This window comes from Sciurus carolinensis, chromosome X, assembly GCF_902686445.1.
Source record: "Sciurus carolinensis chromosome X, mSciCar1.2, whole genome shotgun sequence".
Lineage (NCBI taxonomy): Eukaryota > Metazoa > Chordata > Mammalia > Rodentia > Sciuridae > Sciurus > Sciurus carolinensis.
In genome coordinates, this window is record NC_062232.1 from 7,588,729 (window position 1) to 7,607,102 (window position 18,374).

The 18,374-nt window shown below is 35.8% G+C and overlaps 2 protein-coding genes across 3 annotated transcripts in view; one reads left to right on the top strand and one right to left on the bottom strand.

The window, feature by feature from the left end:
* Nucleotides 1–18,374, bottom strand: part of Arhgap6 (Rho GTPase activating protein 6) — a 467,990-nt gene that overhangs the window by 132,004 nt on the left and 317,612 nt on the right. The window lies entirely within an intron of this gene.
* Nucleotides 744–6,629, top strand: Amelx (amelogenin X-linked). Of its 2 annotated transcripts, XM_047535504.1 has the most exons (6): nucleotides 744–797; nucleotides 2,769–2,816; nucleotides 4,107–4,148; nucleotides 4,240–4,284; nucleotides 4,559–5,020; nucleotides 6,529–6,629. In XM_047535504.1, the coding sequence occupies exons 1-6, from the start codon at nucleotides 744–746 to the stop codon at nucleotides 6,532–6,534; spliced, it is 657 nt and encodes a 218-aa protein (XP_047391460.1). In that variant the 3' UTR covers nucleotides 6,535–6,629. The 2 variants fall into 2 exon arrangements, with proteins under 2 accessions (XP_047391460.1, XP_047391461.1); XM_047535505.1 differs by lacking the exons at nucleotides 2,769–2,816; nucleotides 4,107–4,148.

The following is an 18,374-nucleotide window of genomic DNA, read 5'->3' on the forward strand; positions in this document are numbered from 1 at the left end:
AAAGATGTTGTTGACTGAAAATGGCATCTTTTAGGCAAAAGTCATTCAAAATTCATTAAAGAATCACAGAATAGTACCACTGTTTCTCTTTTTTGTTCAATCATATCTTTTACTCCATCTCTGGAGTTCAAAGATGCTATGAGAAGTTCTTGCCTGAAGTTCTATACATGGGAATATCTGGAATTAAATCTTTCTCCCTTCTTAATCTATTTTGGAAAATTACTTAATAGCTTCTCAAGTAATGAGTCTTTATTTTTAACAATAGCAATGCCCAGGTAAACCGTACAACAATATTTCTGTGGCTTCTTGTTCTAAAATTATAAATCAGTTTGTACTTTGACAATTTACCAGTCTTTTAGAGTCAACTCCATTCATTCTTTCACTCATTAAATATAAGTACCATTTAGTTTCTATTGCTCCATGGGCTGTGTAGGTACAGGAAAATGGTAGGCAGAATCAAGTAATGATAGAATGTTCATGTTCATATAAACTTGTTAAGCTCTCAGCCTAATTTTGAAGTATATATTTATAACTATTGTGACTGCAGAAAGTAACATGGGCTGAGAACTTGAAATTGCATATGAATGAAGTCACCTCAAAAAAATTGCCCCATCCTTTATACTGGCAACATACTAATGTAGATTATATATGTTTTATGGAATATGTTATATATGTTTTATGTCCTTGTTTGAGAAAAGATAAGAAAAGCAGGTGTTGACTTAACATTTCAGAACCATCGAGAAATGGGGACTTGGATTTTGTTTGCCTGCCTCCTGGGAGCAGCCTTCGCTATGCCCGTGAGTAAAATACCCCTTAAATAAACTTAGAAATAAAAATTTGTCCCATGGTTGGTAAATTTCAGGGTTTAAACAGTATAAGATCAGATATCCTTAAATGTCTCTGCATTGAAGAAAACCTTAAGGAGTTGTAATTTTCTTTTTAAGTATATTCTCAAATACCTCCACCAAAGATTCTGATTCGGTACAGGTGGGGTGGGGCCCAGGACACTGCCTTTTAAGAAGTACTTCCAGGAGATTCTGTTTAAACAGCTTGTAAATATCACTGCCCATCTCTACATGGAGGAATCTTTTGAAGGAACCCTTGAAAGATTTCCAGAGAAAATATTTCATCATCCTTAGGCGAATAATAAAAACCCTCTAAAACCAATTTCTCACAAGTTTTCCAAACTCTTCTTGCCCTCCAAATACCACTACTGTTACCCTCCAATAGGTAAGATTTCTGTATTGGAAATTACCTTCTTTGAACCATTTCCCTGTTCTCAGAGGCCTCACCCATTTGGCACATCTGCTAAGTAGGTGACTTGGCTTTGGTGTCCTGCCTATGCCCAAAACATATTGGTATATTTTACATTCAAACATACCAAAGACTAGCAAATCTGATCCACTCTGTAGACATAAGCACTTAAGGGTAGAGAGCTTAGGTCACATGCAGGCAATGCTTTTTGGTGGCATAAAGAGCAGTTGATACAACCAGAAGCCAGTAAGCTTGCATACCTGCCTCCTCTCTTCCTTTCTCACCCACAAGACCAAGATTCTGTGCTCTGCCTTCCTGAAATACTGCATTGTGGCAATTCCTAGTCCCTTGAGGGACCACCTTCATTACAAATTTGGCCCCTTTTCCACTCCATAATTCTATACCTACACTCCCAGAGGGCTTATATCAAGACAGTACAGGAAAGGCAGTTACCTGACTAAATTAACTCACAATCACAATGAGAGTGAATAAATCCTCTTATAAAATACAAGCATTAAAAAAATAGAATGGAATTAACTCCTAATTATCCCATGTCTGAGAGAAAGTTTCTTCATCATGCTCTCTCCTCTCTTCTGTACTCCAGGGCCATCCACAATTCCATGAGGCAGGCATAAGTGACTTGATCCCCACTTTGGAAGGACAGACAGTACTGGTTTAGATAATTATTCAGGTTGCTCTTTGTTTTGCACATTCAAATTTCTGCCATAAATACATTGATGGAATAATAAAAAGGATTGGCCTACACATCATAAATAAAGGTTTCATTGTTTAGGGGAGGGATTCAGGATGTTTCCATTTTCTCGCACCCATCTTGTTCTCACATTTATTAATAATCCCCACTTAGTTATTCCTTTCATTATGGTGGATGTGTTATTTATTTACTTTGCCTGCTAAGCATGAAGAATCCCTCTGATACTTAGGCACTTAACAATGTAATATATAAGGAACCTTTTGTAAGACAATTCTTTTCTCTTTGGTATTTTAAAATTGTGTTACAGAAACATACCTCTCCCCAACATGGAGTGAGTTTCCTCAAACAATAAATTGGTGGGTGGGATAGGATAGGAATCCTTGACAATAAAGGGGCTGATGGGTTTGTCTGGTCACTGGAGAATAAATGTATGCTGGCTTCTACTTCCAGGTCCCCCACTATAAGACTATAGCTGTTTGGAACCTCTTTAAAACAAGAAGGCTCCTCCTACACAGTATACACGCTCAAAGTAAAAGTAGATCAAATATATTCTGCACTATATAGATTTTTAAAAGAGTATCTTCAGTCTCCCTTAATGTGAACAATATTGACTTAATCTGTTCCTTTCTCTTCTTCTCTTTTCCTCTCTTCTCTTCTCTTCTCTTCTCTTCTCTTCTCTTCTCTTCTCTTCTCTTCTCTTCTCTTCTCTCTCTCTCTCTCTCTCTCTCTCTCTCTCTCTCTCTCTATCTATCTATCTCTTTCTCCCTCTCTCATTTCTTCTCTTTTCCCCTTCCTATAAAAGCTACCACCTCATCCTGGGCACCCTGGTTATATCAACTTCAGCTATGAGGTAATTTTTCTATTTACTAATTTTGACCACTGTTTTAGTTAACAATGTGCTGAGCTCAATAAAGACTAGTTTGTTGATTCTTCAAAATGTTTCTCAAATGGTCCTACTTCTTCAGTTCCCTTTACCAGTTTCCCAGTTTAAGCCCTGGAAAATGGCCTCAAGCCTGCATTGTCCAGCACCATCCTATTTGGCCACTCAGAATCAATATCTCCTCTTAAATATGGCTATAATTTTGTCCACCATGAACTGCCACTTAGGGAGGCTCCATACTAGGAAAGAAAGTGAATTCTGCTTAAACATCCTTGTTTTGTCCCATCTCATAAAATGTGGGAATTGGGTAAGATGTTTTTTAAGATCCTCTCCAGCTCAAAAAATTTATGATTCTAAGATGTTCACACTCCAGGAGTGTCTCTCATTGGCTTTACTGAAAGATCAGTGACTTAGTGATATCTACATGAGAGACTCTGCAGAGCAATGGAAAGCCTATGAGTTCTAGAAATTTGGGTTAGGGTTCTCCCCAAGTTCATACTAACTACATAATCTTGGGTAAATAATTTTCTCTCTGTGAAAATGTTTTACTCATCTATAGGAGAGAAATAATGATAACCACACTTCAAAATATTATTTGGAGGAGAAAGTAGTGGATATGAAAAGTGCTATGTCACATGTAACTTGACCATGGTTAATAATTTTTAACTGTACCAATTAAATGCCATACTACTAAATGAAGGAGTCCTAAATTTGAGTTTAACCAAGTATATACTTTTCAGAAAGCAATAAGATGCTTACTTGTCTCACAGGTTTAGGTTACAATCTGTGAGTCTGTTTACACATACAAGCTGAAGAAAAATGTTAGTAAGAATTTGAGGCAAGATTGTTTGATAAACCTTAAATGATTGACATATTTGACCTGTAAACCTGTGTCTCAAGAATGAGAGACAATGTTTCTACCTCCTTTTATTCCACTGTGTCACCATATAAAAACAATTAAATCAATGTTATGTCACATTCTGATATCATAATCTTTTGCTTGTTTTGCTCTTGCAAAGAAGGGCAGGAACTGGAGAATTAAACACGAGAAAACTGGAGAAGTAAACAATTTACTTTTACAAATGCAGTCAAGCTAATGAACATCTTTAAGTATTCATGATCTTGTCCATAAAAATAAGGGTGATGATACTTGCCACAGAACATGTGAGAAAACATGAAAAATGTGTGAGATGCATGTAACACAGTGCCTGACACATAGGAAGCACCAGACAAATGTTTACCTTCTTCTTTCTTTTGTAGAAATCACATTCTCAGGCTATCAATACTGACAGGACTGCATTAGTGAGTGTATATTTCATACTGCATTAGTGAGTTTACATGTTGGATGAAGCTAAATTAAATCAAATATATTCTAATGTCTCTTTCTTTTAAGGTGCTTACCCCTTTGAAGTGGTACCAGAGCATGATAAGGCAGCCGGTATGTAAATATTTTATTCTTTATTCCCTTAAAATATTTAGGTATGCATTTAAATTCCATTATTAAGCAAAGTATCATGTCTACTCCACATACAGACACTAATGAGAATTTTAGTTTGTAAAAAGGTCATATCTGTGTACACAGTTGAAAATTCTTGCAAAGGAAAAAATGACTAAAATATTCATATGGTCAGAATGACAAAGAAAACATTGCTACTTCTCCAGTTGGAAGTCAACTGAGCCAATGGTAAACCTGACTCTCTGTTTCTCACCAGTATCCTTCCTATGGTTACGAACCCATGGGTGGATGGCTGCACCACCAAATCATCCCCGTGCTGTCTCAACAGCATACCCCGAGTCACACCCTTCAGCCTCATCACCACATCCCAGTGGTGCCAGCTCAACAGCCCGTGGCCCCCCAGCAACCAGTGATGCCAGTTCCTGGCCACCACTCCATGACTCCAACCCAACACCACCAGCCAAACCTCCCTCCACCTGCCCAGCAGCCCTTCCAGCAGCCCTTCCAGCCCCAATCCATTCAGCCACAGCCTCACCAGCCCATCCAGCCCATCCAGCCCATCCAGCCCATCCAGCCCCAGCCACCTCTGCACTCCCTGCATCCCCTGCCACCACAGCCACATCTGCCTCCGATGTTCCCCATGCAGCTGCCCCCCCTTCTTCCTGATCTGCCTCTGGAAGCTTGGCCAGCAACAGACAAGACCAAGCGGGAAGAAGTGGTGAGTATACACTGGAGCCACTAAAAGACAAATCCTAGGAAAAATGGTATAGCAGAATTAGCCCCATAGTTCAAAATTCTTAAACAACTCAGGATGTAAAGCTGCAGTAACCAAAAGCATAATTTGTAACTTTATATTATAAATGAGTTTACCTATATGACTAGATAATTAAGATCACATTTTGTATGGTTGGTTTAAATTCTGAAATTATTTAATTCCTACCAGAATATATAGTACTAAAGTCCATTAATTTTGAGAGTAACACTAAAGGGAATATCAGTTTTTATATTTCAAAGGTTTGACTAGCTAGAATAGGCTGAAAGATTAAAAGGGGAATAATTTTTGGGAGTCAGAGGGTACAAATACTTGAACAAGCTACAGAAGGTAGATAGGAGCTCTCTTTAAAGACCTAAAGGAAGGTTACCTGTCTAAAGTAGCCTTTCTAACTTGAATGACGCTAAAATACACTGTTAGATTCTTTCTCAGTGCTGGAACTCTACAGATTAAGCTTTTGGAAAGAAGTTGACACAGTTTAGCACTAAATGTTCTTCCATTGAAGCCCTTTGAAACAAATGAGAATAGTCAATAAAACAATCCTTATCATGTCCATAAACCCTGTGAGATTATGTGATTCTGTCGTGTATATGTATCTAACTGGGACTCCAATTTATAAATGCGATTGATGGTTTGCTACTGAGAAGCAGAAAGGAGTGAGGTGGAAAAGACCTGGATGGGAGCCAGGGCATCTTGGTTCCAGTTCTGGCTTTGCCCTCAAAGAGGAGGCGGTATTATACAAGTTACTTCAAACTTATGGGTGTTTTTCCTTCTATAAAGTAGGAGAAAGCTACCAAATCACATAATTTTAAAATCTCTTTCCAAATATAAATACCATAGTTTCCCAATAAACAATTATAATGTGTCATACATGGCTTCAAAATTGTGAACATATTTATGGAGAAGGCAAGGTAGAATTTTTGAAAATTGACCAGGATTGAATAATCTGGTGCCTATCATTAATTATTCTAGTTAAAATATATTTTCTCTGTTTGCATAGAAAATACATTTAATTATCTCTTTATTAATAATTAACATCATGGACTTTATAATGTGTTCATGCCTTGCCAAAACTATTTACAGAAAGGTGATTTTGGCAGGTAGTTCAAACTCTCTAAAACTCAGTTTCTTCCTGTTTAAAATTAGAGTATAAATATAATAGTTTCTTAGAGTTGTTTTATGTAAAATGAACTTAACTGATGAGCTCAAATCCTGGCAGGCAGGAAGTACTTGATAAATGATAGCAATTATTATTTATAGACTGCAAGTATTGTGAAGTTAGGGACCTAATATCTAATGATAATCAGAGAAGAAAGAAACTGAAGAAATTACAGTTCAACTCAATGGTTGTACATTGTTTTGACAAAACTGAAAACATACATGTTATTTTAAGTGATACTCACTAGGAATGTTAATAAATTATTTTAATTGTTCCTTTTGGTATTTTTTCCCAGGATTAAAAAGATCAGAAAATCACAGAATTGAAATAGATTCTTCAGTTGCTTTTAGGAATGACAGAAGAACTCAATGATCTGTGCCTACAATCACTTTACTTAGCAAATTCTGTTACTAAAAATAAGTATCATTAGTGAACAATAAAATGTTTTAAAAATCATTCATGCTTTTGTGTTGAATTAAATTTTCAAGTCTCTTACTGCTGGGAGGGATTAGCATTAGGGTTAGGGTTAGGTTTAGGGTTAGGGTTAAGGAGGGTGGCAAGAATGGAGGAAGGAAGGACTGTATAGAGGGAAAGAGTGGTGGGAGGGGTGGGGGAAGGGAAAAAATAACAGAATGAATCAAACAACATTACCCTATGTAAATTTATGATTACACAAATGGTATGCCTTTATTCCATGCACAGAGAAACAACATGTATCCCATTTGTTTACAATAAAAAATAAAAATAAAAAAAATTTCAAGTCAGTTGAGAGTAAATATTATAAATAAATATTCTTAAACAAGGTAGAAACTGCTTATTTATCCCAATGAATTGACCATTTGGCAGGCAAATAAGGACTGTCTCATTTTAGATAAACTATACTATCTCAAAAGTTTTTAAACATGGAAGTTTATCCATCAGTAATAAGAGTCAATAAAGTGAAAAAATCATGACAATGTACAGTCACTGAACCTGACCAATGAAGGGAAGTTTAAAAAAAAAACTTTACACTGAAAAAGATAAACTCTAAAAAGGGTTTATATTATAAAACAAATTGGGACTTGTAACACTGGCTTCATACTTCATAGGATGTTAGAATAACCAAAATCTGGTATTTTGATCTCATTTTACAGAAAAATATTTTTGATGAAATTAGTGGCATGTACAATAGTACAATGAATTTAAAATTAGTCTACCTAAGACAAATTTAATAATGGAGCTTCAAGTAGACTTCAGTGACTTTATATAAAAGTCATTTCTTTCCCTTCATAATCTTTAAATGATAAATTCTATAGCAGATTCTTTAAAATGTTCACAGATACATACAATTGACTCAAAACAAATTTTCTTTCCCACTCTTATTTATATTTGACTCTTTTTTTCCTCCTATACCCACACAAAATTATAAACAGTCTTTTCAGGGTTTATATTACACAGTACCCCCAGTAAGTTTATTCCAGTACCTTTATGATTAAGGCTCATTAATCATTTTCTGGAATGAATAAACATAACTTTACTGGGAGGGTGTTAATATTAAAGTGAATAAATTGATTTTAAATAAATTAGATTCAATGAAAATGTAAGAAAAATTTTAATTAATTGGCATGGGTCAACTTTAATCAATTAAATATTAATAAAACATGCTCTAGGACAAGGTGCTATACCTGGTGCTGGTGAAAACAGTAAGTCCCCATCATTAAGGAATCTAGAATCTACCAAAGAGATAGCCCACCAACAATGATGAGAGAAGGTCAAATGGTATTAATGCTATGAGAGATGTACATTTAGAATGCTGTGGCAAATATGGCAGCCATCAATAGCTAGGTACCTAACAGTGTTCCTCACCACTCCTTCCTTGTTGGCTGAGCTGGAATGAATCCCAGCATTTGACCTTCCACCAGCTCAGGAGTGATGAGCCCAATCTACTGTCCCAGGAATTGAATGTCCATTCCTCCATACCAAATATGGCATTAATTTTCATACATAGTTATATTCCTATTGGCAGTGATTGGTTTGGGGATGGGTTGTGGTAGATCCTGACCCACTGAATGAGGAAAATAGCAAGACTCCTGAGAGAGTAGTATCTTCTGGAGAAAAGTTTTCCCTCTGATAAAAAACCATATAGATATGTGCTAGGAAAATTTGTTGTTCCATTTTTGGATCTATTTGCTTAAGGATATAATGTCTGCAGTTGTGTCTGCCAACTTGTGACCAGGAGTGGGGAAGGGAAAGATAAAATGTCCCTTTTTTTTCAATGATAGCATTGTGTTCCTGAATTAACCAATCTTGGGATCATCTACAGTTATATGTTTTGCTCTTCAAGTGAGGAGAAGGGTGGAATTAAACAGAATTACCATTTTTGTAAATTTGGTCAAATTAATTAATTCTTACTCTTCATGACCTCATCAATAAATGCAAGGGTGATGGTAATTGCTTCAGAGCATGAAAAAACAAACAAAAACAAAAAGGCAAAAAAAATGTGTGCAATGGATGTAATACACTGTCTGACATATAGGAACACCAGACATATGCTTACTTTCTTTCTTTTGTAGAACTCAGGTTATCAATATTGACAGGACTGCATTAGTGGGTCTATATTTCATACAGCATTAGTGAGTTTATATGTTAGATGAAACTAAATTACATCAAAAGCATTCTAAAGTCTCCTTCACTTAAGGTGCTTACCACTTTTGAAGTGGTACCAGTGTGTAGATATTTTGTTCTTTATTCCCTTAAAATACTAGGAATACCATGGAGTACCACATCCACAAGGTTAATGTCCTACTACTCAAATTCTGTTGGAGGTTGGATTCAAAGAGCAGGGAGGTCACAGGCAAAATACGATGTATATGTGGTATACCTTTAAAAGTTGAAGGTCTGCAGAAACTTTTCATATTAAATGGATTCTCTTTTGATTTCCATTAATGCCTGAACTTTTGCTGACCTAAAACTCATGAATTCTACTTTTGGGCTTTCCACTGGATATAATGTATATTTTTCTCCTATGGCTTAATGATATTGGGTCTCAATAATATTAAAGAACTCAAATTCACTAAATAATATATAATTAACAAGAAAATTCTCACAGATCACTTATTAGAAAAGGCAAAGCAATAAGCTAACAAGCTAATTTCCGGGGTGTAGTTCCATAAACATCTACCTTGAAAGCACACAATGAAGATTAGAGATTAAAATATTATCTGGAAGTAATTTATCCTTATCAAAGACCATAATAGTTAACACAATTTCCAAATCAAAATTTAGATATGTAGGATGAGAATGCAATGGAATATTTCAAACCAGAGATGCATATTAACTGGTAGTTAATACTCTATACTTGTACTTTCCAATGTGGTAGTTCTATATGAATACTTCATTTAAGTGATTTAAATTTAAATTCAAAATTCAGTTTTTCAGTTACAGTTGACACATTTTAAATGCTAAACATCCATATCAGGTGAGCGGTTACCATATTGGACAGCACAGAGAGAGAATTTCCACCACCACCAAGAGTTTTATTAGACACTGTTGCTCTATACACTATTTTCTTAGGTGGAAGAAAAATTTTAATTAATTCAAAGATTTTAAACAAAAGATGAAAAAGTAATTCAGTGGTTAAAGCTGAAAGTCTTAACTATCCTCAACAAGTTACTTCCTAAGCAAGTCAATAATCACATTCTAGAACAAGAATTTTCTAAGAATGAGAGGAGTGTCATTCTCTTCCTCAAGTCAAACCACATGCATTAAAATGGTTTCTCTTCCAGTTCTCTTTCAGAACAGATGCATCAAGAATTCAAAAAGTTAATTTTTCTCATTGTCTAAGAATGTTTTTGGCACCAAAGTAATGGTCTTTTATTTTCTGACCTCTACCACCCACATCCACACTGGAAGTGGAAGACTAGATCTTCCCTTGACCTAGGACTTCACTGGGAAAAGGTCAAAGTTCAAGCTGATTAAAATATAAAAATAAGAAATAAATTTGCCCATCCATGAGAGTGACTTAATGACTGTAAATATAAGAAAAAATATAAAGTTACAAAAGTTATAAAGTAATAATTGCTACAAAAGCACTTATAGTTCCTCCAGTAAAAATTTTATCAAGAAAGAAAGGCAAAGTTGTTCATTTCATTTGGAAACAATGTTAAGTTTATGTTTTCCTTTCTCAACTCTGTACAAAAAGGAAATAAAGTCTTTCCCCTAAATCTGAAATTTTCTCCTTAGCAGTAGACAATAGCAAAAAATATCAAGACAGAGTTTAATTCTAAGACTTAAAAAATATAAAATAGCAGACAACTGTATTAATAAACAATCTAAGAGATTCTACTGAGCACAGCTTAATATAGGAATCACAAGAGAAAAACTATTTCAGTTTCCTCCATTACTAGAACATAGTGGCATCTAGTAGTGTTCCATATTGCCTTAAGAAAATATTAATCAGCCTGTGGTTGTGAATATTTTAGTTAGTTGAAGTTCTTACTTCTTATTGATGTTTTTGTATGTCTTGGCTTCTAATTCCTTTTGGCCCTATTTGATCTTGAGCCTTATCAGTAGGGATAATTGACTGATATTTTGTTATTTGAAATATTTTGCATATTTTGAAATGTCCATGTTAACTTCATGTGAAACACCTGACTCTTCTAGAAGATTAAGTAAAAAATAAAGAACAGGATTGGACTGGGAATGGTGAGGGGTGGAAAATTTGAGAATAGTAATTTGGGTCCCAAAATATTTACCACAATAAATCACACCTGATTCTTTTATCAAAAAATTTAAATCATAAATCTCCATTCAAATATAATTGTCCTTGTGGCCAACAAAAACATCCCAGGACCCAGGATTTAATTTCTTCTTATTAATGAAAGTTTTTTCTAACAATATTAAATTACCTCAATTCTTCAAACCATCCAAATATTGTTTTCTTCTCCCAAACATTTTCCATGCTTTATATTTGGTCATCAAATGCAGGGACTCTGGGACAAGTTAAGAATCCACATAATTGCAAAGATGGCTTCCAGTGCGATGGGTGAAGTTAGGGGGTGTACAGTATTTAAAACCATGCAGTATAGTTCAAAGTTACAATCATAGCCTAACTCCTATGGAAACTTGGGAAACTTTGTTAGCCTTTCTATGCCTTAGTTTCCTCATCTATAAAATGTGCTGATATCCCTCATTGAGTCTTTTTATGTTAATAATTCCCAAACTCAATTGTTGGCTACAGTTCTCATATTAATTAAGGGTGCCTTCTTCTGATTCTGTAGATTCCCAAAGGAAAAACTACACAGTTGGAAGCAGAGGCAATACAGAAGTTTGGATGTAACATAAAAGTTTTATATGTCAAAAAGCTGAAGCTGCACATGTCTGATGTTTGTCAAGGTGTCATCTTTGAACATATAATCACCTGGATACCTTACTTACTGCTTGTGGTGATGCATAATCCTCACTTTTTCTTATCTGACATCTCCAAATGCTGTTGTTCTTCACCACCAAGACCAACCCTCACCCTTGATTCCCCACTTGGAGGGTAACAGAGGAGTAAATCCACCAGATGTGGGTCCTGGGTTGTACAAGGCTTAGTGGTGTCCAGACTGTGAGACGACCTCTCTGAATCTCTTTCTCTCACCTTTGTTCTAGACTTTTAGACTCCACCTTCCCCATATAGTGACATCCAACACAAAACCATACCTCTGGTATTGGTTATAGTTCAGTTAATTCTGCTGTAAAGATTTCTTTATCATACCGTTTTCCTCTAAAGGAGTGGTTCTCAACCAGGGACAACTGAACCTCTTGGAAGGGTACATTTAGCAATGTCTGGAGTCAGAATGTGGGAGGGGGTAGAATGTGCCCTGAGTATCTCCTGGGTGGAGGCCAGGGATGCTGCTAATCATCCTAAAATTCACAGAACAGATCTACAAGAAATGAGCTGGCCTCAAATGTCAAAATTTCTGAGGTTGAGAAACCCTACCCTGGAAAACCATGCCAACTTTGGGTCATGCTGTGTGTTCAGAATTCAATGCACAGAAGAATGAGATTCTGAACAAATCTAGAAATCTATGTGCATTTTTTTTGCATCACTCAGAAAGAAAAACTAAAAGATCCAGTATTAAAATCAGTAAAACCTCAGATAGAATCACATAAAGCAGGCTTTCACTTTCTGCACATTCTGTATCCAAAACATAATTTGGGAAGTGGCCAGGATGTTAAAGAGAATTTGTAAGATCAAGAGAAGGCCACCCCAGTATTAATTCACTATTTCTAAATAAAAAATCATCCTGCAAAAAGTAGAACAGTTCTTTCTTTCTTTCTTCAGAAGAAGAAATGAATATGCTTTCTGTGCGTGGTGGCTGGGGGTACTGGGGACTGAACCCAGGGGTACTTCACCAGTGAGCTGCATATTCAACACTTTTTATTTTATTTTGAGTTAGGGCCTTGCTAAAAGGTATCAAATTGTGATTCTTCTGCCTTATCTGCAAATGTTGCTGGTATTAGAGGTATTTGTCACCACACCTTCTGTATATGATATTTTTTTCATGAGTGGTTACATAAAAGTGATCATATCAGAGTTTTAAAAGAGAGAAATAACAGACTAGTAGCCATCAGTATATGCGTTGAATTAAAAATCATTTAGTTTGTCTGCAAAGTGCTCTATTCTGATATTTTCTTGAATTGGACAGAATAATGAGAGATGAGTAGTTTTACCCACAGGGTGTACGGATTTAAGATGAATAAATTCTCATGACTTTTAAAACCGCCACTCTCCAACAGTACTATTGTATGAATACAATAAAGTTTTTTTAAGAAGTTATTACCAAAAACACCTATATGGAAAATATAAAGCAATGTGTTTTAAGTCAAGGATACACTTTGGACATGGACCTTGGGCAACACGGACCTGGAATATAAGGTCCCATGGACCCAAGACTTGGAATATCCCATCTGTCCAAACACTGTACCAAACTCAAGACACTCCTAAAAGTGAAGTTAACCTTAACCCTGCTTGTGTCCATGTACCCACACATCAGAACAGCATCAGGGAGCATCCTCTTCTGGAAAATGTCTCACTAGTCCTTGTAGGCTGGAGTGCTCAGGTTGACAGCTTTCCCAGGATATCTGGGCATACATCTATTTCATGCAGCTATTTGTTTCTGCTATGATCTCCTCACTAGCTAACAAGCAACTTGAGCAGATTTTTAAAAATGCCTGAATATCACTTGGTGTTCTTCATATCTGTTCAATGAACCAACATTAGTATTAAAAATCCAGGAGAGTATAATATTAAAAAGTGATAATAACAACACTGAACATTTACTGGACTCTTATATTCCAGGCACTATTCTAATTACATGATGTATATCAGCTTATTTACTTCTCACATTACAGAAGAAACATTGTCTCTATCTCCAGCTTACATATATAGAATTGTCTAAACTGTAAATTTTAATAAGAAATGAAGCCTTTTTTTTAACAGACACACACATACATACACACACACCCTGTCCTGTTTTTGGTGAGTACTATTTGAAAGGTAAATTAATTTGTCATCTACCTCTAGGATTTTAGTTAATACAACCTATATCTATTTCTAACAGAAAATGTGAATTTAAATCAATCAGAATCATGAAACCAGTCTCCTGTCATTTAATTTTTCCTGCCCATTTGACCTCATAAGAATGCATTGAGGAACTAATTGCAAATCAAACTCAAGAACACCTAGTGCAATAACTGCTCTGCAGTTACATATGGAAAGTTGCCTCTTGTAAATTTTTGCAAATATCACCACACTAGGTGTCATAGTAACCAGAGAAGGACCATCTATCCCAGCTGTGGGGGTGTGCCTGAGCATGAACAGTCTGCACACCTTCCCTGGTTCCAAAGATGAACTGAGAACATATAAATGCAAGTCTGGTGCTCACAGGAACTGTGAGCTACTGTCTTTCTCTCATCAATTAATTTGGAGAAAGCTACAGTATGAAATAATGATATGTTAATTGATAACTCAGGTCCTGCCTCTCCCCAATCTCTCTATACTGATAGCCCTTAGAAGACACACTAAACACACACACACACACACACACACACACACACACACACATACACAAAGGCCTTTCAAGTGATGTTCTGAAATTCACCTAAATGACCAGAATAAAAAGGCTGCTGATCTACTCCTAGCTTGACATTGAATCAGGACTACCTGGCTTGCATACTCTTTCTACCAGGCATTTAATGCCCAGATTAAAATATGTGAAAAAGGTTCAAATATCTGAATAGCTTCCTGCATTTCAGCCTCCACAAATGTTGGCTATCAAGGCAGCAGTCCAAATTGGCTCCTTCCACACAGTTCTGACTAGAGAAGGAAATGTTTGCAAATTTGCACAGCTGCATACAATAATAAATTCAGGCTCTGCCGGTTTACAAAATCCCATTTTCTGCCTGTGATGAGGAACTTGGCCTTAACCTTGTCTCTACAAATGATTTTTCTTAATCCTAAATTAGGTACAATGGAGCAATTTTAAAATCTATTTCTTTTTACAGACAGCTGTCAATTTTAAATTACTTATTAAATATTACTAAAATGCACAGTTCCCACCAGCAGGATTGACAGAGACAATTGGAAAACAAAGATATTTACTTTCTTTGTGTTTTTTGCCCCCATGTAGGTAGGAAGAAAATGTCCCCAACCAAAAGCAATATAGCTACTGAGGAACCTGCAATTGCAACAACCTCCATTGATTTATTTGATGGTCATTAATATTGTGAATAATTAGAATCACCATATAAAACCACTATTTGACCCAGCTATTTCACTCCTTGGTTAATACTCAAAGGATTTAAAATCAGCATACTACAGTGACATAGCCACATCAATGTTTATAGCAGCTCAACTCACTATAGCTAAATTGTGGAACCAACCTAGGTGTCCTTCAAAAGGTGAATGGATAAAGAAAATGTGTGTATATATATATCTATCTGTGTGTGTGTATATATACATACGTATATATACACATACATATATGTGGTATATATATGTATATATATATTCCATACAATGGAATATTACTCAGTTTTAAAGAGGAATGAAATTATGGCATTTTCTGATAAATGGATGGATTTGGAGAATATCATACTAAGCAAAATAAGCCAAACCCCAAAAACCAAAGGCAAAATATTTTCTCTGATATGTGGATGCTAATTCACAATAAGTGTGAGGGGTGCTAGGGAAGAATAGAGTTACGTTAGATTAGGTAGAGGAGAGTGAAGGGAGGGGAAGGGATATGGGGGTAGGAAGGATAGTAGAGTGAAACAGACACTATTACCTCATGTACATATATGACTGCATGACCAATGTGATCCTACAATATGAGAAATTATACTCCATTTACATATGATTTATCAAAATGCATAAATGCATTCTACTGTCATGTATAACTATTTAGAACAAATTTAAAAAATTAAAAAATCTTTCCTTATAAAATTGAATCACTCAACAAATTGCAAATTATCATAATCTAAGGACAGGAAATTTTATTCAAAAACAACTTGCCTTCTACCACACCAAATAATTTGCATTTCTTTAAATTATATATGTGATGGTATATGCCTAGGATAGAGAGGGAACAAATAAGCATGTGAATAACAGTGGAATGATCACATAGTTTAGGATAATAGATATATAACTTGTAGAAAACCTGTTATTTCACCTTGTTGATGTCAAAAAACAATGCAGCAAATAAACTAATGTTTGTTAAATTATGAAGGATTCAAAGAAACTTACTTATAGCTATATGATACCAGCATGTATTTGAGCTCTGTGAATGTTCTCATAATATTCTAAACTAATAATAAGAAAAGTGAAATTATATTTTTCTATGAAATCATAAAAAAACTAGAATCATAGAAAAAGAAGAAAGTTTTAAAGTTTGCACTAAAGGCTACCTTTATCAGAGGCAAGCAGCAAAACCAAAGTTTTCTCAATCAACCACCTGTTTTTACTTCATGGCTTGGCCACAGAAAGCAGATAGACTATATTTTGTGGTTCCATATCAGTATATGCTGAAAGATCAAGCTCTCATAAAATCAACAGCATCTATAGAAATGCATGCTCCTGTCACCAGTTGTCAGTCATTATATAGTATTGAATGATTGGAACCCAAAGAGAAACTTGGTAGCAATAATGTTTACTCCCTTTTCTGTCATGGACTAGCCAGATAAATCAGCTAAAGCCTAATCCAATCTGATGCTCAGTTTCCTTACCTGTAGCATAGAATTGCTGGTCTAGAAGGCAACTACAGCATATGCAACAGTAACATTATAAGCCAGTATGCATTTTAAAATCAAATTTCATCAAGTTATAAATTCTGAGAAAATAACCAAAATGAAAGGTGCAAAATAAAGGGTGGGTCCTTACTAAGATTTGCTGTATGAGTTCAATAAAAATATGAGTGTCTTGGCAATGACGAAGTGCATTCCAGCCAGCTTGGCTTGAAGGCTCCAAATCTTCTCCTAAATCAATAGGGAGAGACATCTTAACTGTTATCTGAACACTGTGAACTTTGAAGCCGAAAGACACTCAAACTGTAGCTTACTGAGTGAAGAGAATTCTTCCAATGCTATCGCATGTCTCCATTTTTGCTGCTGTGTCCCCTTCCCCTGGTGCTATCCTGGAATCATTACCCTATGAAGCCTTTCACATCTCTCTGCCCTGTTTCTGTCTTGCTTCTAGTAAGAGGAAAACTATACAGAGACTGAAATAAACACACCCTATCTTCTTACCTCTCCAGGGTCCTTACACCTTAGCAACAGCAGCAGCTCCAGACAGAACTGACCCCCCATATTCCCCACACAGGGTCCCCGTTCCTTGTAGGAACAGTGGAAGCAGGAGGCAGGGACACTGTTCAGAGCTGGAAGAGCCGGCTGGGCAGGCTCCCTGGGTGGAATGTACAGCAAGAGGCCCTGGGAGGGAGAAGGCCTTGGGTCACTGTGATCCTCTGAGTCAGACACCCTGGGGAGCTCTCAGCTCTGAAAGTCCTCCCTGGGCACAAAAGACCTAGAATACTCACTATGGGGAAAATCTGAAAGTTAAAAAGTTGAGGTAAATGGCTACATAGACATATGCCAGCTTACAGTAAAGAGTAGAAATGAGATAAGAATGTTGGAAGAAAAAAATCATTTAAATGAAAATATACCTTACATATCTGATAAGGGACTTGTATACATAATATGTAAAATTTTTTACAGTTCAATAATAAAAGGACAAATAACTCAGTGAAAAACTGGACAAATGATCTGAATAGATATTTCTCTGAAGAAGATATACAAGTGGCTAATAAGCACATAAAAAGATGTCTGACATCATTAACCATCAGGGAAATGCAAATCAAAATCAGAGTGTGGTACACATTACACACACGCAGATGGCTTTAAAAAAAGTGCTGGTGAGGATGTGGAACCCTCATATACAACTGGTGAGAATGCAAAATGCTTTGGAAAATGGTTTGGCAGTTTCTCAAAATGTTAAGCAGAGAGTTACCATTCAACTCAGTAATTCAACTCTTACGTATATCCCCCCAAAAATGAAAAGCAAATGTCTGCACAAAAGCTTGCACATGAATTTTCATAGAAGCATTATTCATAATAGCCCCAAAGTGGAAACAACCCCAGTGTTTGTCTACTAATGAAGAGATAACCAAATATGGCATATCCATACAATGGAATATTATTTATCCATAAGAAGGAATAAAACTCTGATAATGCTACAATATGGCTGAACCTTGAAAATATTATGCTAAATAAAAAAAATCAGACACAAAAGATCATATATTGTATTATTCCATTTATAGGAAATGTCTACAATAGCCAAATCTAGAGAGACAGTTTAATGGTTTCCAGGGATCTAAGGGGGAATGGAGAAGAGTGATGACTAAGGGGTGAAGTATTCTTTTAGGAGTGATGAAATTATTCTACAATTGACCGTGGTAATGCTCTATAATTCCATGAATATGTCATTAAACTGTACTCTTCCTATAGTTGAACTCTATGGTATGTAAATTTTATCTTGATAAAGCTGCTAGTTTTAAAAAGGAAATTCTGTCCTTATCTCCTTGAAATGACACTTTCCCAAAGATTCTGGGACCTCTGCTCTTATTA

Excerpts from the sequence above, each read along its gene's own strand:
- Amelx (XM_047535504.1), top strand. The coding sequence starts at position 744 with ATGGGGACTTGGATTTTGTTTGCCTGCCTCCTGGGAGCAGCCTTCGCT. Across the intron at positions 798-2,768 it reads GAGCAGCCTTCGCTATGCCC|CTACCACCTCATCCTGGGCA; the intron begins GTGAGTAAAATA and ends TTCCTATAAAAG. Across the intron at positions 4,285-4,558 it reads AGAGCATGATAAGGCAGCCG|TATCCTTCCTATGGTTACGA; the intron begins GTATGTAAATAT and ends GTTTCTCACCAG.